The 23,001-nt window shown below is 44.4% G+C and overlaps 1 protein-coding gene across 4 annotated transcripts; it reads right to left on the minus strand.

Moving 5' to 3' along the window:
• Positions 1 to 493: 493 nt before the first annotated feature.
• On the minus strand, positions 494 to 22,959 carry LOC106573422 (solute carrier family 45 member 4). 4 transcript variants are annotated; one of them, XM_045719136.1, is made up of 8 exons: positions 22,914 to 22,959; positions 15,167 to 15,812; positions 11,219 to 11,407; positions 10,706 to 10,885; positions 7,549 to 8,705; positions 6,181 to 6,280; positions 4,638 to 4,849; positions 494 to 3,072 (listed from the first exon to the last, which is right to left on the minus strand). In XM_045719136.1, the coding sequence occupies exons 2-8, from the start codon at positions 15,402 to 15,404 to the stop codon at positions 2,686 to 2,688; spliced, it is 2,463 nt and encodes an 820-aa protein (XP_045575092.1). In that variant the 5' UTR covers positions 15,405 to 15,812; positions 22,914 to 22,959; the 3' UTR covers positions 494 to 2,685. The 4 variants fall into 4 exon arrangements, with proteins under 4 accessions (XP_045575092.1, XP_045575091.1, XP_045575094.1 ...); XM_045719135.1 differs by lacking the exon at positions 22,914 to 22,959 and adding an exon at positions 22,538 to 22,881; XM_045719138.1 differs by lacking the exon at positions 22,914 to 22,959 and having other exon boundaries at positions 15,117 to 15,323.
• Between the last annotated feature and the right edge of the window lie 42 nt (positions 22,960 to 23,001).

The raw sequence follows: 23,001 nt of genomic DNA on the forward strand, positions 1-23,001 counted from the left end.
GACATTTATATTTTCCCCATTACAACCAAACCTCTCAAATTACAGCAGTTAAGTAAAATGTACCAAAAAGACAAAGTTCCTTTTCCCACTTTCTAGAGCCAGATGTTCCTGCTGGCTGTGATGATGAATCCTCTTCATTCGAGAACACCTTAGCAAAACACTTTGTAACAGAACACTTTTTTATTGGATAAATTCAGGTAGATCCGTCCCTGTTTCTGCCCCTTTACTTCCATTTGGTTCCTAGTGAATACGACCCTGGCTACCTACTACCTCACGTAAGTGGAACAACTCCTCAGCCCAACACTCTGGGTCTGGGAATACCTTCTAGGCCCACACAGCTCATTAGATGTACATGCCCTGTAGGACTCTAGTCAAAAGTAGTGCACTACATAGGGAATAGGGTGCCGTTTGGGACTTAGTCCGTTAATCTCTATATAGATTTCTCAACAGATTTGCTTGAATGTTCTGCCAGATAATGACACACACACTGTCCTGTCTTAAAGTTCTTAAAGTTTATTGTGCAGCTTTTGCAGTTGTTAAATGTAAAAACATACAGAGCCATATCCTTTCTTGTACGTTACCCTGTGGAACAGGTGGTTCAGAACAACAGAGGGCTACTTACTGTAGCACAGTACAGTGTAGGGTTTCTTCAATGCTGGATGGGTCCAAAGGCATCTTATGGTCATAGACCATTTTTAATTACTAGTCGTCGTATGAAATCTAGTATCCTTCCATGCAGCATACTATAATCGATGTTTACAACATTTTCCCTTTTAAAAACATTGATATGTGTTAGTGTAAGCATCATCACTTCAGCATTTGATTATCTTAAGGCTGATAACGTTTATCCAACTCTGTCATGTAAACAGTAGGCTATAGGCCACTCAACCCAGTAAATGGCAAATATGAGCTACAAAAAGGAATGTCCTGAATGCTTTTTTGGACTTTTGGTGTAACCTGGACATCATATTGTCTGTGCTGTATAATAGCCCTGAGTGTTTTCATGATATACATGTCAATAGACAGAAGAAATGGAGTTAGTGGAGGGTGTTTATAACAGGGAATGTAACTGACTGACCCTGAACTGGATCCTCTGTGGCTGCAGCATCTTTAGTAAGGTCACAGTAAGACAGACTCCTATACTGTTCTAAACTTGATCCTCTGTGGCCGCAGCATCTTTAGTGAGGTCACAGTAACAGAGACTCCTATATTGTTCTGAACTGGATCCTCTGTGGCTGCAGCATCTTTAGTAAGGTCACAGTAAGACAGACTCCTATACTGTTCTAAACTTGATCCTCTGTGGCCGCATCATCTTTAGTGAGGTCACAGTAACAGAGACTCCTATACTGTTCTAAACTTGATCCTCTGTGGCCGCATCATCTTTAGTGAGGTCACAGTAACAGAGACTCCTATATTGTTCTGAACTGGATCCTCTGTGGCTGCAGCATCTTTAGTAAGGTCACAGTAAGACAGACTCCTATACTGTTCTAAACTTGATCCTCTGTGGCCGCAGCATCTTTAGTGAGGTCACAGTAACAGAGACTCCTATATTGTTCTGAACTGGATCCTCTGTGGCTGCAGCATCTTTAGTGAGGTCACAGTAACAGAGCGACTCCTATATTGTTCTGAACTGGATCCTCTGTGGCTGTAGCATCTTTAGTGAGGTCACAGTAACAGAGACTCCTATATTGTTCTGAACTGGATCCTCTGTGGCTGTAGCATCTTTAGTGAGGTCACAGTAACAGAGACTCCTATATTGTTCTGAACTGGATCCTCTGTGGCTGTAGCATCTTTAGTGAGGTCACAGTAACAGAGACTCCTATATTGTTCTGAACTGGATCCTCTGTGGCTGCAGCATCTTTAGTGAGGTCACAGTAACAGAGACTCCTATATTGTTCTAAACTGGATCCTCTGTGGCTGCAGCATCTTTAGTGAGGTCACAGTAACATAGCGACTCCTATATTGTTCTGAACTGGATCCTCTGTGGCTGCAGCATCTTTAGTGAGGTCACAGTAACAGAGACTCCTATAGCATTCTGTCTGTGGGGAAACTAAGTTTGATCTAAAAAAGTTGATCGGTCACTCCAACCATTTTGTACAATCACAAAATAAAATCAATAAAACATGTTTTGAATGTAGAAATGCAGTGACAATATTAATGTGCAGTCTAAATAACCATCTAAAGAAAAGTCCAAGTCACATTTAAGAAAAAGAGTCCAGCATTAGATCCCATGTGTAAAAAAAGAGAGTCCAGCATTAGATCCTGTGTATGAGGTGGATACTCAGTCTGATATTGCCTCCTGCAGACCTTTCAAACTGTGAATTAGTCCCAAATGGCACCCTATTCCCTATTTAGTGCACTACATTTGACCAGACCCTTATGGACCCAGGTCAAAAGAAGTGAACTATAAAAGGGGGTAGGGTGCTATTTGGGATGCACCCAGTGAAACCACAAACATTTGAACCCCACGAGGAAAAGAAAAACAGCCATATGTCAAGAAATGCACGTGTTCATTGGAACAGTCCATCCCACTGGAAGTCATGTGACTAGTGAGTGTTAAGGTTTGGTCACTGTCTTTCTCCACCAGATATCTGTGCAGATTAAAGAAAGGAGACAAAGAGAGGAAGCCACTTTATGACTATTGAGATGCCACCAGTATTTTCTCCTTGCCCCTCTTCTTCTTTGTTAAATAGTGGACTCGTAGTTAGCCATGCTGCTGCTGCCCTTGGGCGATGTTTTGAGCAGGACTACTGGCTCCTGCATACTGCTACCACTGGGGCCTGGTTCTGGGGCCACCAGGGCTGGAGTCCCCTCCTCTCCATACCCATCCTGGTCCTGCGTAGTGGTGGGAGTGGAGGAGTCTGGGTAGATGACCAGGAATGTGGAGGTGAGGAAGCCCAGGAAGGAGCCTCCAGAGGCCATCATTGGGATGACCCGCACGCTGCCCACCGCGTCCACCACCGTGCTCAGCGCAGACGCCACCAGGATCTGGGCAATGTACACCTGGCACGACAGTATGGCACAGTCGATGCCGAAGCCTCGTCGCGACTTCCCCGGACTGTTGTGGATGTACTGCGGTAAAGACAGAGGGAATTTTTTAAAACATTTTTTACTAATCTCTCACATCAGTTCAAAGATAGGTAATAACCTAGTTCCAAACTCAATTATCATCACATTGGCCTAGAATGAGCAACATATCCATATAAAGTCGTTTTTATTAACAATATGACCAGTTTGGAAGTGTACCGACATCCTTGTTTTCATGGTACTGGCAGAGTCTACTAACTAGGTCTGTTAAGATCTATAGTGAACTATAGTAATCTACACTGAGTGTACAAAACATTAAGAACACCTGCTCTTTCCATGACAGACTGACCTGGTGAATCCAGGTGAAAGCTATGATCCCTTATTGATGACACCTGTTAAATCCACTTCAAACAGTGTAGATGAAGAGGAGACATGTTGAAGACGAAGGTCATGCAGCTGAAACTGAGTTTAAACTTCGTTTTCATTGAACATGCCATACAAAATGGCATTTTAAATAATTATATGAAGAGTGCCTTGGTCCTCCTTTATTTCTAAGGATTTTTAAGCCTTGAGACAATTGGGACATGGATTGTGTGTGTGCCATTCAGAGGGTGAATGGACAAGACAAAAGATTTAAGTGCCTTTGAACAGGGTATGGTAGTAGGTGCCAGGCGTACCAGTTTGAGTCAAGAACTGCAACGCTGCTGGGTTTTTCCATGCTCAACAGTTTCCTGTGTGTATCAAGAATGGTCCACCACACAAAGGACATCCAGCCAACTTGACAACTATGGGAAGCATTGGAGTCAACATGGGCCAGCATCCCTGTGGAACACTTTCGACACCTTGTAGAGTCCATGCCCCAACGAATTGAGGCTGTTCTGAGGTGTTCCTAATGTTTGGTATTCTCAGTGTATTGTCTCATTTAACCCTACAAGACATGTGGGCATGTAGTTCTGTTACCATTTAACAGAAAGGACGTGAGACAGAAATCCTGTACTGGCTCTGCTACACTACAGCTATCGGACGTTCAGCTTCACACATTGAGGGGCTGTATCAAGAATGGTCCACCACCCAAAGGACATCCAGCTCATTTTACAACTGTGGGAAACATGGGAGTCAACATGTGCCAGCATCCCCGTGGAACACTTGACACCTTGTAGAGTGCATGGCCCAACATATTGAGGCTGTTCTGAGGGCAAAGGGGAGGGGGTGCAACTCAATATTAGGAAGGTGTTCCTAATGTTTTGTACACTCAGTGTATAGTGGGGGGGTGCAACTCAATATTAGGAAGGTGTTCCTAATGTTTTGTACACTCAGTGTATAGTGGGGGGGTGCAACTCAATATTAGGAAGGTGTTCCTAATGTTTTGTACACTCAGTGTATAGTGGGGGGGGTGCAACTCAATATTAGGAAGGTGTTCCTAATGTTTTGTACACTCAGTGTATAGTGGAGTGGGGGGTGCAACTCACTATTAGGAAGGTGTTCCTAATGTTTTGTACACTCAGTGTATAGTGGGGTGGAACTCAACATTAAGAATGTGTTCCTAATGTTTTATAATCTCAGTGTATAGTGATCTATGGTGTTCCACAGTGATCCATAGGGATCCTCACCTGCTTGTTCTCATGGTACTGGCCCAGCAGAGCATAGGGGCAGTAGGAGATACTCATGGAGATGATGCCCATGGTGCTGATCATCACCATGGCAACATAGACGTTAGAGAAGATCGCCATGACGGCGGTTCCCAGGGAGAAGCTCAGAGTACCCAGGATGTAGATGACCTTAATGCTCAGGTCGTAGTTGTCCAGGTACTTCTGGAGCACAGCTGTAAACAAATACAACATATGCAACATTATTGAGTTGGCACAAATTAGTTGCATTAAGTTGCATGTACTTAGTACTCACTGTACTGGGTGTGAGTCAAGTCCTCACTCTTTGGTATACACATTGCTGTTCATACTGTACACGTTGCTGTTCATACTGTACACATTGCTGTACACATTGCTGTTCATACTGTACACGTTGCTGTCCATACTGTACACGTTGCTGTCCATATTGTACACGTTGCTGTCCATTTTGCTGTTCATACTGTACACGTTGCTGTTCATACTGTACACGTTGCTGTTCATACTGTACACATTGCTGTTCATACCGTACACGTTGCTGTCCACGTTGCTGTTCATAACGTACACGTTGCTGTTCATTTTGCTGTTCATACCGTACACGTTGCTGTTCATACCGTACACGTTGCTGTTCATTTTGCTGTTCATACCGTACACGTTGCTGTTCATACCGTACACGTTGCTGTTCATTTTGCTGTTCATACCGTACACGTTGCTGTTCATTTTGCTGTTCATACCGTACACGTTGCTGTTCATTTTGCTGTTCATACTGTACACGTTGCTGTTCATACCGTACACGTTGCTGTTCATTTTGCTGTCCATACTGTACACGTTGCTGTCCATACCGTACACGTTGCTGTTCATACCGTACACATTGCTGTCCATACTGTACACATTGCTGTTCATACCGTACACGTTGCTGTTCATTTTGCTGTTCATACCGTACACGTTGCTGTTCATACCGTACACGTTGCTGTCCATACCGTACACGTTGCTGTCCATACCGTACACGTTGCTGTCCACGTTGCTGTTCATACTGTACACGTTGCTGTCCATACCGTACACGTTGCTGTTCATACCGTACACGTTGCTGTTCATACCGTACACGTTGCTGTTCATACCGTACACGTTGCTGTTCATTTTGCTGTTCATACCGTACACGTTGCTGTTCATACCGTACACGTTGCTGTTCATACCGTACACGTTGCTGTCCATACCGTACACGTTGCTGTCCATACCGTACACGTTGCTGTTCATTTTGCTGTCCACACCGTACACGTTGCTGTCCACGTTGCTGTCCACATTGCTGTCCATACTGTACACATTGCTGGTCATTTTGCTGTCCATACTGTCCACGGTGCTGTCCATACTGTACACAGTGTTGTTCATTTTGCTGTCCATACTGTACACGTTGCTGTCCATACTGTTGTCCATACTGTACATGTTGTTGTCCACGTAGCTGTCCACGTAGCTGTCCACGTAGCTGTCCACGTAGCTGTTTATACTGTGTATTTCTCTAAGGAGTAGGACCTACCTGAGCAGACTGCAGCGGTAGCAGCATAGACAACCAGTCCCCAGCAGCCCATCTGAACCCCTTTATGGTAGTTCTGGAGTTCAGTGGAGTTAGCAGGAGCCTAGATGGAGAAAATAGAACATATAGAAGTCCAGAAACTCCTAAAGCAATTTGCACCACAAAATTGTGCATATTATCAGAATTAACATTTTGTCCCATTAAAAAACATTACATTGGCATTTAAAATAACTTGAGCCCTTGTCAGTAGACCTAGTGATTCTCAGAGGGTTCCCTGTCCTACAGAGGAGAAACAGAGACCAAGTGATTCTCAGAGGGTTCCCTGTCCTGCAGAGGAGAAACAGAGACCTAGTGATTCTCAGAGGGTTCCCTGTCCTGCAGAGGAGAAACAGAGACCTAGTGATTCTCAGAGGGTTCCCTGTCCTACAGAGGAGAAACAGAGACCTAGTGATTCTCAGAGGGTTCCCTGTCCTGCAGAGGAGAAACAGAGACCTAGTGATTCTCAGAGGGTTCCCTGTCCTGCAGAGGAGAAACAGAGACCTAGTGATTCTCAGAGGGTTCCCTGTCCTGCAGAGGAGAAACAGAGACCTAGTGATTCTCAGAGGGTCCCTGTCCTGCAGAGGAGAAACAGAGACCTAGTGATTCTCAGAGGGTTCCCTGTCCTACAGAGGAGAAACAGAGACCAAGTGATTCTCAGAGGGTTCCCTGTCCTGCAGAGGAGAAACAGAGACCTAGTGATTCTCAGAGGGTTCCCTGTCCTGCAGAGGAGAAACAGAGACCTAGTGATTCTCAGAGGGTTCCCTGTCCTGCAGAGGAGAAACAGAGACCTAGTGATTCTCAGAGGGTTCCCTGTCCTACAGAGGAGAAACAGAGACCTAGTGATTCTCAGAGGGTTCCCTGTCCTACAGAGGAGAAACAGAGACCTAGTGATTGTCAGAGGGTTCCCTGTCCTGCAGAGGAGAAACAGAGACCTAGTGATTCTCAGAGGGTTCCCTGTCCTGCAGAGGAGAAACAGAGACCTAGTGATTCTCAGAGGGTTCCCTGTCCTGCAGAGGAGAAACAGAGACCTAGTGATTCTCAGAGGGTTCCCTGTCCTGCAGAGGAGAAACAGAGACCTAGTGATTCTCAGAGGGTTCCCTGTCCTACAGAGGAGAAACAGAGACCTAGTGATTCTCAGAGAGTTCCCTGTCCTGCAGAGGAGAAACAGAGAATACGAAAGAAGAGTAGGAAAGAAAACAGGATCAGTAGATTATTGAGGAAAGATGGACAAATAAAAGAAGAGTTTGCTCATTCTCTAACTGAAATAAACTACAAACTATAATGAACTACAATAAACAATGAATTACAATGGAGGACTGGACCGGTTCTTACTGTGGGGTCTCCAGCATAGATGACCTGTCCCATGAAGTCTGTGTAGAAGACTGCCTCAGCGATGATGGAGAACCAGGTGAGGAGATGACAGACGCAGAGCCTCAGCAGCTGGGGGGGCATCTTCAGCATGGACAGCCACAGCAGCTTGACCGTGGTGCCCCCCTCGTCCCCGTCGTCACTCTCAGAGTCACCGCTGGACAGCGTGGTGCTGCTCTGCTGGAGCTCCCTCCTCTGCTGCCGCCGCTGCATGTGCTCGTAGATGTCGTTCATGCTCTGCGAGGTCTTGATGCGGAGGTTGGCGCCGGCCGGATTGCCCATGGTGTTTCTGCGGTGGCGGTATCGTGCTGAACCCACGCGGCCATAGTAAGAGAATGTAAATGACGGCTGGCGGTAGAAGGTGTGGGGGAAGCGGCGTGCCCCGGCGGTGGTGCTGGACGGCCTCAGGCCTGGCATACGGCCCTGGCTGTTGGCCCCGCGGGCTGTGTGGTTGGAGGGGACGGCCGTGGCCGCTGAGGCCCCGTTGAGGCCCTTGGCTCCCTGGTTGGTCTGGTTGTTGAGCAACATGTGCCCCCTGCTGTAGTAGGGGGAGGGGTCCTGGTGGAAGAGGGGCAGCTGGCTGTCTGCCTGAGCCTCGGGCTGGGGGCCTTCCTGGTCCTGGATGCCCCATCCACTGTAGTGTCTCTGAGGGGTGCCAGGGTAGAAATCTTGGGGGTAGTCCTGAAAGATGGAGGGCTCAATGTCGGCCAGGAAATGACCGTCCTGGTCCAGGTCTGAGTCCAGCTCGATGGTGGCGTCAGGCATGGCCAGCACCGAGTCGCTCTTACTCCTCACCCTGTCCACGTTGATGAAGAGCTCTCTCTCTGACTGGGCGTCCTCCTCTCCTATAACGTCCAGCTGAGGTATACTACGAGGCCCCTCCAAGCCCTCCTTCAGTTTCCCTGAGGAGGAGAGGCTGTCGGAGTCTCCCTCTCTCGGAGTGTCACCACAAGCCTCAAAACTCTCCTCCTTGATACTGAACATGTGTAGAGTCACAGATATGCTGAAGATGACGGCAGCAAACACAAACAGGATCTGCTCCTGGGACTTGAAGGCCGTGCCTAGGATGGTGCTGGTCCAGTCCAGGCCACCCAGCACGTAGCCAACCGCTCCTCCCAGCCCTGCCAAAAACACAATGTCAAAACAATGTTAGAGCTAGCCACTTTGAGTTGTTCGGTGCTCGAAATACCGATGATAAATGACTTTCCTCATGTTTTTGTTTATTCCCCTCAGGGAATCATCATGGGAGCAACCGTGACCAATAAAAGTAAAGATTGTATTTGTTTAGAGGGGGCGCCATGTGACCTCACATTCCAAACATGTCGCTCCACCAATCATATACACCGGCTTCAACATGAAATCAATTTAAAACTGACTCAAAACATGACTGATAGCTCTCTTAACGTAACATTGAGCAATAATAACTGTTATAGAGGGGATTTGGCATTCACCCCCCCAGTTACATAGTGATTCTATAGTGTCTTAGCGTCCTCTCCTCCCGTCCTCTTCCTGCCTCCTCCTCCTCAAAACGGCAGATGAAAGTGCAGAAAGAGAACAGGATATGAGGAGAGGAAATGTGCTTGTAGGGTTCTTAACTTCTTTGGGATAGGTGGCAGTATTTTCCCGTCCGGATAAAAAACGTACCCGATTTAATCTGGTTACTACTCCTGCCCAGAAACTAGAATATGCATACAATTAGTAGATTTGGATAGAAAACACTCTAAAGTTTCTAAAACTGTTTGAATGGTGTCTGTGAGTATAACAGAACTCATATGGCAGGCCAAAACCTGAGAAGATTCCATACAGGAAGTGCCCTGTCTGACAATTTGTTGTCCTTCTGTTGCATCTCTATTGAATATACAGCATCTGTGCTGTAATGTGACATTTTCTAAGGCTTCCATTGGCTCTCTAAAGCCGACAGAAAGTGGAATGGGGTGTCTGCTGTCTCTGGGCGAAGAACAGCAGGAGAATTTGTAAGTGGTCAGCCTGGGGACAGTGACACTGGAGATGCGCGGTCACGAGACTACTCCATTTTTTTCTTTCAGCCTTTGAATGAATACAACGTTGCCCGTTTGGAATATTATCGCTATTTTACGAGAAAAATAGCATAAAAATTGATTTTAAACAGCGTTTGACATGCTTCTAAGTACGGTAATGGAATATTTTGAAATGTTTTGTCACGAAATGCGCTCGCGCGTCACCCTTCGGATAGTGACCTGAACGTACGAACAAAACGGAGCTATTTGAATATAACTATGGATTATTTGGAACCAAAACAACATTTGTTGTTGAAGTAGATGTCCTGGGAGTGCATTCTGACGAAGAACAGCAAAGGTAATCCAATTTTTGTAATGGTAATTCTGAGTTTAGGTTGTCCCAAACTTGGTGGGTGTCAAAATAGCTAGCCGTGATGGCCGAGCTATGTACTCAGAATATTGCAAAATGTGCTTTCGCCGAAAAGCTATTTTAAAATCTGACACCGCGATTGCATAAAGGAGTTCTGTATCTATAATTCTTAAAATAATTGTTATGTATTTTGTGAACGTTTATCATGAGTAATTTAGTAAATTCACCGGAAGTTTTCGGTGGGTATGCTAGTTCTGAACATCACATGCTAATGTAAAAAGCTGGTTTTTGATATAAATATGAACTTGATTGAACAAAACATGCATGTGTTGTATAACATAATGTCCTAGGAGTGTCATCTGATGAAGATCAAAGGTTAGTGCTGAATTTAGCTGTGGTTTGGGTTTATGTGACATGTATGCTTGCTTGGAAAATGGCTGTGTGATTATTTGTGTCTATGTACTCTCCTAACATAATCTAATGTTTTGCTTTCGCTGTAAAGCCTTTTTGAAATCGGACAATGTGGTTAGATTAACGAGAGTCTTATCTTTAAAATGGTGTAAAATAGTTGATTGTTTGAGAAAATTGAATTGTGGTATTTTAGTTGGTTTTGTATTTCGCGCCGTGCGATGCCATTGGCTGTTGGCTAGGGGTTCCGCTAGCAGAACATCTATCCTCAACAGGTTAAATCCTCTTCCTGCTTCCCTCCGACTGTTTGAGGAGGTAGGGAGGAGAGGACACAAGGAGCCAATACAACTAGGGCAGCATAGTGTACCTGCAGAGAAGGCATGTATGTTGAGGGCCATGTCCTGCTCCTCTGTGTCGGCTACATCCAACAGGTAGGCTCTGATAGGCCCATCTGAGGCGTCTGCACTGAAGTCCAGTAGAACCACACCCAGCACCGTCAGCACTATCCCAATGGGCTGACTGCTGGGAACGTCCCCGAGGGCTAATCCTACAGCACACAGAATAAGAAGGAATAATAATAATAATAATGTATTTATATAGCATAGCACTGTCATTAAAGAATCATCATTTTACAATACAGAAAATATAAAAAACAAACATGAGAATTTAAGGGAGTTTCACATTTCCAATATATGATGATTAAATAGTGCCTACGTCCCACATCGCACCCTATTCCCTTTATAGTGCATTACTTTTGACCACAGCCCAGAGGGCTCAATGGCTCTGGTCTAAAGTAGTGAACTACATAAGGAATAGGGTTCCATTTGGAACTCAGTCAGTACCTCCCTCAAAACTAATTACCAATGGATACTAGGCTCACCTAGGAGGGACCCATTGAGGAAGAGAGAAACTCCCAGTAACACCCCCACACAGAGTGCCAGGATGAAGGGTCTCCTGCGGCCCCATTTCAGGGTGCAGCGGTCGCTGGCTGAGCCAATGAGAGGGGTGAGGATCAGGCCCAGGATGGGGCTCAGAAACCACGTCAGGCTGTAGTACTGCCCTGGAAGTCCTGAAAAAAAACAATAAAAAAAAAACACAGAGACAAAAAACACCTTCAGTCAATATGCTTAAGGCTTTGGCCACAGAGAGACTGATCACGGATGAAATCCTATTAGCATTCATCAAATATTAGTTTGTCAAAAGTTCAACTATTACAAAATCTTTTGCCCGCAGCCTAAAGGGCATTCTTTACAGAACCACAGCCATCAAAGCTTTTAATCAACAATGCTGAATCACATTCTAGTCCTTCCATAGTCACTAGCAGGTTTGGTGAGGCCGTGTGAGGTGAGGTGAAAGGAGGTTTGTGGGTAGCTGGAACCATCTCAATGTATCACACTCCAGTCTGATGTACTGTAGACCTTGGCTTGGAACTAGGCTGTTTCACTGAGCTTTCTAATGAAAGCTATGCAGCTGATGCTCTACTTCAGCAGGCCTACACATTAAACAACAATCACTGTACATCTCCCACTAGAATATGTGTTACAGATTGTCACTAGAAGGAAAACAAGTGGACGTGTTTCTACAAGCCGGTTGTTCATTAACCTAGATAAGAGCCCTCACGCAAGACACAACTTGTTGCAAGAACTATGGAAACAAACTGGCAATCTTCATCTCTGTGATACTTCCCTCTGTAGGAAGGCTACAATGATATAGGCCTCACGCAGCTATGGCAACAACAGAACAGACAGTGAAACTGGAAACACAATAAATGGAAGCTTTCTATCCTCTTTCAAATGCTAGGTAGTGCACGTTAGAATTTGTTCAGAAAGGGTTAAATGCGTAGCCTGTTGGTTTATGGAGTGGAATGCACTGAATGTGACCTAGTCTGTTGCTCAGTCTGAGCAGTAAAATGGTTGTTGAACTGTCACTGGCTTCTGGACAGACTTTTATAACCCTCTCAGAAAATCAACAAGATATGAGAAGCTGGCATCAAGTCAGATCGTCCTTCTCAGAAATACCAAGGAAAAGTAGTTAAACATAGGCTATACATTAGGGGCCCGTAATGAATGACTGGGACTAAGTTATACTCAAGGCAATAGTGGGAAATGTCACCAAGACTTAACCCTTTACACTCATGGGAATTGGCCTATATGGATAGGGCTAAATTGAAATGTTTCTTACAGAAAAAATATGAAAAGCAAATGCATAACCATTGTAGCAATTGAATGGGAAGAGTTTGTAGATCATGGGAAAATGAGTAGACCAAAAGGTGAGTACACAACAGTTCACCTGGCACAAGACTGAACCCAACCATTACACTGTTGATTTTATATTTACTCTACTTTTTCATCAGTTGTTGATAACGAAATCTGAATATACTCTGGATACATTCAGTAACATAATAATATTCCTGGAAATTGTGGGGTAGGTGCAACATAAGACACAAAAATGACAAGGGTCTAACTGGTGTCTCCAAGTGGACATACACCTCTCCAAAGTGTGCACAGTTCCTAAGACATTTCAATGCACTTTTATGACTCAAAGAAGGGTCTTGAACTCTCCTAGCTGTGCCGTTGAGGAACTAGAGCAAGCACACTGGTATTTGTTTAGTTGTAACACAATCCCGCATCACACAATTACTGTTGTTATTTCCACAATCCAAAAAAGGGTCCATTAGAAATGGCAATCTGGGTCAGGTGGGCATGATTTTAAAGCTTATTCTATTGCCAACATGACTAACTAAGTTATCAAACAGGATCGTACAGCGTTAGGCTTTCACAAGGCAATACAGAGGAACATATAGTCATTTAGGTGTGTAGAAAGAAGTCATAAGTGCATTCAGGTGCTTGTTCCGCACAATAAACAAACAGGCTCCTTCTGTTCAGAACAACCCAGGGTATCCTGCCTGTTTGGCCCTGTCCGGGGGTATCATCGGATGGGGCCACAGTGTCTTCTGATCCCTCCTGTCTCAGCCTCCAGTATTTATGCTGCAGTAGTTTGTGTCGGGGGGCTAGGGTCAGTCTGTTACATCTGGAGTATTTCTCTTGTCTTATCCGGTGTCCTGTGTGTATTTAAATATGCTCTCTCTAATTCTCTCTTTCTGTCTTTCTCTCGGAGGACCTGAGCCCTAGGACCATGCCTCAGGACTACCTGGTATGATGACTCCTTGCTGTTCCCAGTCCACCTGGCCGTGCTGCTGCTCCAGTTTCAACTGTTCTGCCTGCGGCTATGGAACCCTGACCTGTTCACCGGACGTGCTTGTTGCACCCTCGACAACTACTATGATTATTATTATTTGACCATGCTGGTCATTTATGAACATTTTAACATCTTGACCATGTTCTGTTATAATATCCACCCTGCACAGCCAGAAGAGGACTGGCCACCCCTCATAGCCTGGTTCCTCTCTAGGTTTCTTCCTAGGTTTTTGGCCTTTCTAGGGAGTTTTTCCTAGCCACCGTGCTTCTTTCACATGCTTTGCTTGCTGTTTGGGGTTTTAGGCTGGGTTTCTGTACAGCACTTTGAGAATATCAGCTGATGTACGAAGGGCTATATAAAAATAAATTTGATTTGATTTGACCACGTCATCTTGTAACTAACTGTACATCAAACAGACTCCTTCTGTTCAGAACAACCCAGGGTATGACCACATGTCATCTTATAACTGTACATCAAACAGTGATCATAAACGTTGATACTGTATATGACTTGAGTTTTATGATTTGGAGATGTGAAGTGCACATTTGGACTCACGGATGTTTGGCTTGCTTGTATCATCAAAGCGGTATTTAGTATTATCCTCAACGTCTCATCTTTCAGAATACATCGAGTCATCTTAATTTACAGCATATCCCTCAAACAGATGACAAAGAATTTGCAAAAGTTGACCAATTAGCAGTAGGGATGGGTGCTCAAGTTCAGAACGGCTGTTGGGTCAAAACCAATGCAGAGCCAGAGCTCTGACATCATGTATAACATGTTACTGTACAGCCACTGCCTTCCAATTGTAGGCGCTTATTAGTGCCCAAATCTGCCATTTTCAACCAGAAGTTTAAAGGGTTACAAAAACAAACTTTTACTTCACCACTATTTCAAAATATTATTATGTGCACTCGCACGTTTGCTTCTGTTATGACAGTCCTGAAGGAGCGGATTAAGATAAGCCTGTGTTATCCAATACTAGTTCAGTTGTAGCTAACCCTTTGCTGTGTGACAATGTCTGCCTACAATGTTCATCATACATTGAAAGAAATGTGCAGCTGTTCCATGCTGTGTAGATAAAGAGACCTAGAGACCTACTGTCCATGTACCCTAAACTGTACATAGGAGTTACATCACAGAGATGGAGAGTTCGGCAAATCCATTTATGACAAAATTGTTCCCGACGGGAAAACAGGTTGACTGAAACGTGCAGACTCACACATTCTTGCCATACCTACCAAACTCTGTAGAAGACATTGTTCCATTCTGCATTGGTGGCAAACCTAGTAACCTAGTAACGGCCCGGTCTGTTATGCTGCCTGTGCACAGTGTACAGACAGTTAACATGACCCCACATAACTCCCAGCCCTTATGATGGAGTAAACCTAACAGAGACTGGCTCAGGACCAATCTTTGGTAACCATTTGGCAAACAATTAACCAAAAGCGTAAAATACACATATGAAATGCTTTAGTTGCAACTCTAATACAATTGTTTTGTCAACCAACACCCTCCATTGGTACCGACCTATTTGCAGTAAGACTGGTGTGACCAGAGCTGTCTCCATTGGTACCAACCTATTTGCAGTAAGACTGGTGTGACCAGAGCTGTCTCCATTGGTACCGACCTATTTGCAGTAAGACTGGTGTGACCAGGGCTGTCTCCATGGCGTAGCAGAACTCTCGTCCGAACATGACAGCACCATGCATGACCCACTTGCGCAGGGGAATATGTTCCTCCCCAGCACCCTCAGCCAGAGACCCATCAGGACTGTCCTCGTCCCTCTCACCTCTCTGCTTCTTCACTGGCATCTCCACCACATCCTGACGTGGCAAAACAGTCAAGTCAGCCTTCTGGGGGACCATGGTCGTCAGCTCGTATAGAGAGAGAAGTTATGACTGCACCCCTAAAGCCTTAATGTAGTTTACGGTCCTGTCCGCTCTGATGCAACTGTCCTTCCCTTTATGGTCAATCAGAGGACTACTATCAAAACAGCAGCACTATACATGAAGGAAAAATCCTGCTTTTCTTTAGTTCTTTCGAGGCACTTTTGACAGCAATTCATAAGGTTCCGTGGCAAAACGCGGCTTTGTAAGATATTGGCTCTCTTCACTGCTGGCTGCTGTACTGAATCCAAACCCATAGAAAGTGGCATTCAGATAGAGCTCATTTGATGACGTCTGTAGAGGGGAGGCTGAACAGGGTGAGGGAGACGGGGGCTGGCGGAGGTGGACAACGTTCCTCTCTAGAGCCCCATGGAGTGACTCATTCATCTGTAGAGGGGACACAGACAGACAGCATGAGCGTTAGTATGTTAACCCATAGTCAATAATGCCTTTATAACCAATAAACATCTCAATGTTACGGACTCTGGATAGGCCGATAAAGGCTAGTATTATGACAGTTTAGGTCTATTTTATATTTCAAATGTCAGCAGTACAAATACAATAAGAGCTTTAGTAGCTAGTTGGGTAAAGTTTAATGATGCACGTTCAGCTGGGATGCTGCCGAATAGATAGGCCAAGCTGCTGCTGTAATCAGCCCTATTACTATAAATGTACACCTGCAATTAGGCTAAAGTACTGAGTCAACCCATTGAGCTGCAGGAGAAAGTTCCTCAGATTGGAGGAAGGAAACTCCATCCACGCAATCAAGTCTTGAAAAGACACAAGAACTCAGCCACTGTGTGAACTTGGGTGAACCAGCTGTCCTGTAGGAGTTTCAGCAGCTGTGAGATGAGACTAGTGTAGGCCTAGAAAGATAGATGTGCATTATGGACAATACAGGCTGAAATACACATAGCACAACCTTGTTAGGCATGAGTTAGGCATGAGTTATGCATGACATTGCTGTGCTCCTAGTAACTTACCTTGCTTTGAGGGTAGATGAGGTAGCTATTAACAACCCAAAAAGGTGGCCTACTGTTCTAACAGAGATTGAGTTACAGTGAGGGAAAAAAGTATTTGATCCCCTGCTGATTTTGTACGTTTGCCCACTGAAAGAAATGATCAGTCTATAATTTTAATGGTAGGTTTATTTGAACAGTGACAGACAGAACAACAACAAAAAATCCAGAAAAACACATGTCAAAAATGTTATAAATTGATTTGCATTTTAATGAGAGAAATAAGTATTTGACCCCTCTGCAAAACATGACTTAGTACTTGGTGGCAAAACCCTTGTTGGCAATCACAGAGGTCAGACGTTTCTTGTAGTTGGCCACCAGGTTTGCACACATCTCAGGAGGGATTTTGTCCCACTCCTCTTTGCAGATCTTCTCCAAGTAATTAAGGTTTCGAGGCTGACGTTTGGAAACTCGAACCTTCAGCTCCCTCCACAGATTTGCTATGGGATTAAGGTGTCTGGAGACTGGCTAGGCCACTCCAGGACCTTAATGTGCTTCTTCTTGAGCCACTCCTTTGTTGCCTTGGCCATGTGTTTTGGGTCATTGTCATGCTGGAATACCCATCCACGGCCCATTTTCAATGCCCTGGCTGAGGGAAGGAGGTTCTCACCCAAGATTTGACGGTACATGGCCCCGTCCATCGTCCCTTTGATGCGGTGAAGTTGTCCTGTCCCCTTAGCAGAAAAACACCCCCAAAGCATAATGTTTCCACCTCCATGTTTGACGGTGGGGATGGTGCTCTTGGGGTCATAGGCAGCATTCCTCTTCCTCCAAACACAGCGAGTTGAGTTGATGCCAAAGAGCTCCATTTTGGTCTCATCTGACCACAACACTTTCATCCAGTTGTCCTCTGAATCATTCAGATGTTCATTAGCAAACTTCAGACGGGCATGTATATGTGCTTTCTTTAGCAGGGGGACCTTGCGGGCACTGCAGGATTTCAGTCCTTCACGGCGTAGCGTGTTACCAATTGTTTTCTTGGTGACTATGGTCCCAGCTGCCTTGAGATCATTGACAAGATCCTCCCGTGTAGTTCTGGGCTGATTCCTCACCGTTCTCATGATCATTGCAACTCCACAAGGTGAGATCTCGCATGGAGCCCCAGGCCGAGGGAGATGGACAGTTCTTTTGTGTTTCTTCCATTTGCGAATAATCGCACCAATTGTTGTCACCTTCTCACCAAGCTGCTTGGCGATGGTCTTGTAGCCCATTCCAACCTTGTGTAGGTCTACAATCTTGTCCCTGACATCCTTGGAGAGCTCTTTGGTCTTGGTCATGGTGGAGAGTTTGGAATCTGATTGATTGCTTCTGTGGACAGGTGTCTTTTATACAGGTAACAAGCTGAGATTAGGAGCACTCCCTTTAAGAGTGTGCTCCTAATCTCAGCTCGTTACCTGTATAAAAGACACCTGGGAGCCAGAAATCTTTCTGATTGAGAGGGGGTCAAATACTTATTTCCCCTCATTAAAATGCAAATCAATTTATAACATTTTTGACATGCGCTTTTCTGGAATTTTTGTTGTTGTTATTCAGTCTCTCACTGTTCAAATAAACCTACCATTAAAATTATAGACTGATAATTTCTTTGTCAGTGGGCAAACGTACAAAATCAGCAGGGGATCAAATACTTTTTTCCCCCTCACTGTAAACTTTTGATTACATTTTTATTTATTTTTTTAAAGATGGGATTTCCAATATGGTCTTAGAGTAAACCTGTTCTGGCTAAATGTACCACACAACAATTATCCCCTTGTGCCAAACTTCTTTAACTGGGTCTTCTAAACATCCTCATATGGAAAATGACCTTGAAGAACCCACCCCTCAACGCTCCACCCAGTCTAGTTAGCGAATTCTCATGGGAAGAATAGTTGAGTGGTGGGAAATCCTGCTCATCTCTCATCCTTTCTAACCGCTCTGCTAAAATCCACTCCTCTCTCACAGGAGAAAAAAAAACATATGATATGAAAAGTATTATAATAAACATGAAACGGTGAATGTAACAAACGCTCATCATTTCATCATTTCAAATAGGCTACATGTCATATTAAACAGCATATACAGTGCAGCCAGAATGTATTCCACATTTTGTTAGTTTTATAAAAATTCCTCAATCTACACACAATACCCCATAAAAACAAAGCAAAGAGGTTTTTAGAATAAATGTATCAAAATCAGAAATACATTAAGAAATTCATAAGTATTCAGACCCTTTGCTAGGAAACTGAAATTGAGCTCAGGTGCATCCTATTTTCATTGATCATCCTTGAGGTGTTTCTACAACTTGGGAGTCCACCTGTGGTAAATTCAATTGATTGGACATGATTTGGAAAGGCACACACCTATCTATATAAGGTTACACAGTTGACAGTGCATGTCAGAGCAAAAACCATGCTATGGGGTTGAAGGAATTGTCCATAGCGCTCCGAGACAGGACTGTGTCGAGGTTCAGATCAGGGGAAGGATATCGAAACATTTCTGCAGCATTGAAGGTCCCCAAGAACACAGTGGCCTCCATCATTCTTAAATGGAAGAAGTTTTGAACCACCAAGACTCTTCCTAGAGCTGACCGCCCGGTCAAATCGAGCAATCGGGGGAAAAGGGCCTTGGTCAGGGAGGTGACCAAAAACCCGATGGTCACTGACAGAACTCCAGAGTTCCTCTGTGGAGATGGTTGTCCTTCTGGAAGGTTTTCCTCTTCTCTGCAGCACTCCACCAATCAGGCCTTTATTGTAGAGTGGCCAGACTGAAGCCACGCCTCCGTAAAAAAAAGGCACATGGTAGCCCGTTGGAGTTTGCCAAAATGCACCTAAAGACTCTCAGACCATGAGAAACAAGATTCTCTGGTCTGATGAAAGCAAGATGGAACTGCCAAGCGTCACGGAGGAAACCTGGCACCATCCCTACGGTGAAGCATGGTGGTAGCAGCATGCTGTGGGGATGTTTTTCAGCTGCAGGGACTGGGAGACTAGTCAGGATCGAGGCAAAGATGAACAGATCAAAGTACAGAGAGATCCTTGATGAAAACCTGCTCCAGAGCACTCAGGACCTCAGACTGGGGTGAAGGTTCACCTTCCAATAGGACAACGACCCTAAGCACTGCGCTGTTTGCGCTGTTCTGTGAAGGGAGGGGAGTAGTACACAGTTCTGTGAAGGGAGTAGTACACAGCGTTGTATGAGATCTTCAGTTTCTTGGCAATTTCTCACATGGAATAGCCTTAATTTCTCAGAACAAGAATAGACTGATGAGTTTCAGAAGAATGTTATTTGTTTCTGGCCATTTTGAGCCTGTAATCGAACCCACAAACGCTGATGCTCCAGATACTCAACTAGTCTAAAGAAGACCAGTTTTATTGCTTCTTTAAATCAGAACAACAGTTTTCAGCTGTGCTAACATAATTGCAAATGGGGTTTCTAATGATCAATTAGCCTTTTAAAATGATAAACTTGGATTAGCTAACACAACGTGCCATTGGAACACAGGAGTGATGGTTGGTGATAAAATCAAATGTTATTGGTCACATACACATGGTTAGCAGATGTTAATGCGAGTGTAGCGAAATGCTCATGCTTCTAATTCCGACAGTGCCGTAATATCTAACAAGTAATCTAACAAATTCACAACGACTACCTTATACACACACAAATGTAAAGGGATGAATAAGAATATGTATGAGCAATGGCCGTGCGGCATAGGCAAGATGCAGTAGATGGTATAGAATACAGCATATACATCTGAGATGAGTAATGTAGGATATGTAAACATTATTAAAGTGGCGTTATTTAAAGTGACTACTGATACCTTTATTAAATCCATTTATTAAAGTGGCTAAAGATTTGAGTCTGTATGTTGGCAGCAGCCTCTATGTTAGTGATGTCTGTTTAACAGTCTGATGGCCTCTAACTAGAACATAACAGGCCTCTGTACGCCTATGTAGATATTCCATATAAATAAAAGATATCTGCTGTTTCCAGCTACAATAGTCATTTACAACAATAACAATGTCTACACTGTATTTCTGATCAATTTGATGTTATTTTAAATGGACAAATAAAATAGCTTTTCTTTCAAAAACAAGGACATTTCTAAGTGACCCCAAACTTTTGAACAGTAGTGTAGGCTGTGACTTGCTTAGAATTAAATACAAACGAAGTAAAACATTCCTTATTAGGCTCAGTGCCTTTGAATTCATTTTTAAAAGTGAGTCTGTGGCTTCAGGCTTACGTGATGGTGCCTTGAGAGCAGGCCTGCAGCGCGCCTGCAGAGTCACTGGGGATGCTAAACACCCTTTTGGCCACTCTTGCCAGGCTAGGCACGGATGCAGTTTATTTTCTTTCTAGGTAAGCTTAAAGGTTTTTAGGCACAATAACCCAATTAAAACTAAAAGCTCCTTGAAAAAAAGTTGGAATATGCCAGGCCTATTGGGACAAAAATCAATGATGGCCCATTGTATAGATAAAACAAAAATTAAGGAAACTTAAGATCAGATTTTTTTGTTTATAAATACTTTGCTCCAATGACACACTTAATTAACTACCCACCTCTTCCTTCCTTTTAGCATTTGCACATAGTAAGTACACCATCTTGCTTTCGGGACGTGTCTGTTCAGATTCCACAATGATTATTTAGTTGTGGACATTACATCTTTGTACGTCACCTTGATTTTGCACCTGTGTGTTTTATAAAAGTATTTATGACAATATTTTGCAAACTCCATGACAGTAGCTAAATGCAAGAGGCTATAGCAGCAGACAACAAATGTATGATGGGCCGGGCATGTCCTGAGCTCATGGAGCACTACTGGAGCAGCCTTTGGGAATCTTGCTCCGCAAATTGGGCACGCTCCACTCCCATACTCTGACACTGCCTCCGGTACATAGGTGGGGGGGTAGGGGCGCTCCAGTACAGTAGGTGGCAATAATGCACCATAACGTTGGATGCCAACTGCCAATAAACCCCACAGAAGAAGGGGCGGGGGCAACAATGGTAACTAGCTATCGGCGCACGTGACAATTAAACTTTGATTTACACACCGGAAACTGTTTTCCTACAGTTCTGTTAACGACGGCAGGTGTTCGGCAGGCAGGAGCGAAGGACACTCTGTGCTAGCTAGCCAACTAGCTAGCGTAAGGTGTAGCTTGCAATAGGTGGTGGCGACAACGGTAGACAGTGTCCTTCGCACCTTCTCTCCGGTACAGAGCATGCAGGAGAAATCGGTAGACAGTGTCCTTATCCCCCGCCTGTCGAGCACAGTTCTCTCGGAGTACACAGGAGGCGGAGCGACACCATGTGCTAACTAGCACCCGTGGTAGACTGTCCTTCGCCCCCGCCTGTCAGGCATTATTTTCCGGCAGTTATGTTAACAATGATGAGGGCAGGCAGGAGTGAAGGACACTGCCTACCGGTGTCGCAGAACACCTGCAGGGTACACAGGAGACGAAAAACGTATAATACTTTAATTTACCTTTTGGGGGGTTCTTGAAGGAACCAATGGGATGCTTGAGGGGGCGTTCCTACATATGCAGTAATGCCCATATGCAGGAACGCCCCCTTAATGCGGGCTGCAGTTGCACACTATAGGTTGGGACCGTTGTTCTACACATGAGTGGTTGGGATACGTTTTAGACAGGGCTGGTTCTTTTATCTCAGAAGTAAGAAATAAGTATTTATCATCAATAACTTGCTAAATTAGCGAATGTTACAGAAGCTATCCAAGTTTGCAAGCTAAAGAGCTAGCTAACTTCCTCAGTCTGTAACGTTAGCTAACTATGCTATCAAACTGTTCTGGCATGAGTTACCGGTATATAGGTATCACTATCCCCATATATAACGTCAAAGCCCGCTACAATATAGACCATCTCTGCTATTAACGTTGGTGTGTAGTAGATTGTACAAGCTGTCACGAACGCTAATGATACAACGAACAGGTGTGTTCACATGATCAGACGGTAGCTAACTAGCTAGTTAATGTTAGCTTAGAAGCTAGCTAGGTAGCTACGGTATTTTAGCTAGCTATGATGAATGTAACCCGTAGATAACCAGCTAACTTGGGATGGGCTACCGAATGCTGATAAAAATACACAAATCGAATATACCTGATCCCTTTTTCCAATGTAAAGAAGTATTCACGTTCCTTAGTCGTCGGTGTGCCCGAGTAGCCTGAGCTTGCTAGTTGTTTCGACACGCTGATGCCCAGTCCAATGACAAAATGCATTACCCAATCTCATTAATTGCCACCGTAAAAAAAGCAGTACTTGACATCACTAAAATCGATGACCAATTGCTCTAATTCTATCCAATGGGAGGCAAGCTTGGATGCTATTCAACAAACGTACACAACATTCAGAAGCATTTGTTGTCCTGTGATAATTGTAACAAACAATAATAATTGAGTGGATATATAGCGCGTTTCTACGGTTACTCAAAGCGCTTTACATAGTAAAGGGCAAACTCATCTCGTGCAGCACCCACCTGGGTGATGCATGGCGACCATTTTTGTGCCAGAACGCTCACCACAATCAGGTGGAGAGGTGAGTGATATTATGCCAATTAGGAATGA

Source organism: Salmo salar, chromosome ssa05 (assembly GCF_905237065.1).
Source record: "Salmo salar chromosome ssa05, Ssal_v3.1, whole genome shotgun sequence".
NCBI classification, from domain to species: Eukaryota; Metazoa; Chordata; class Actinopteri; order Salmoniformes; family Salmonidae; genus Salmo; species Salmo salar.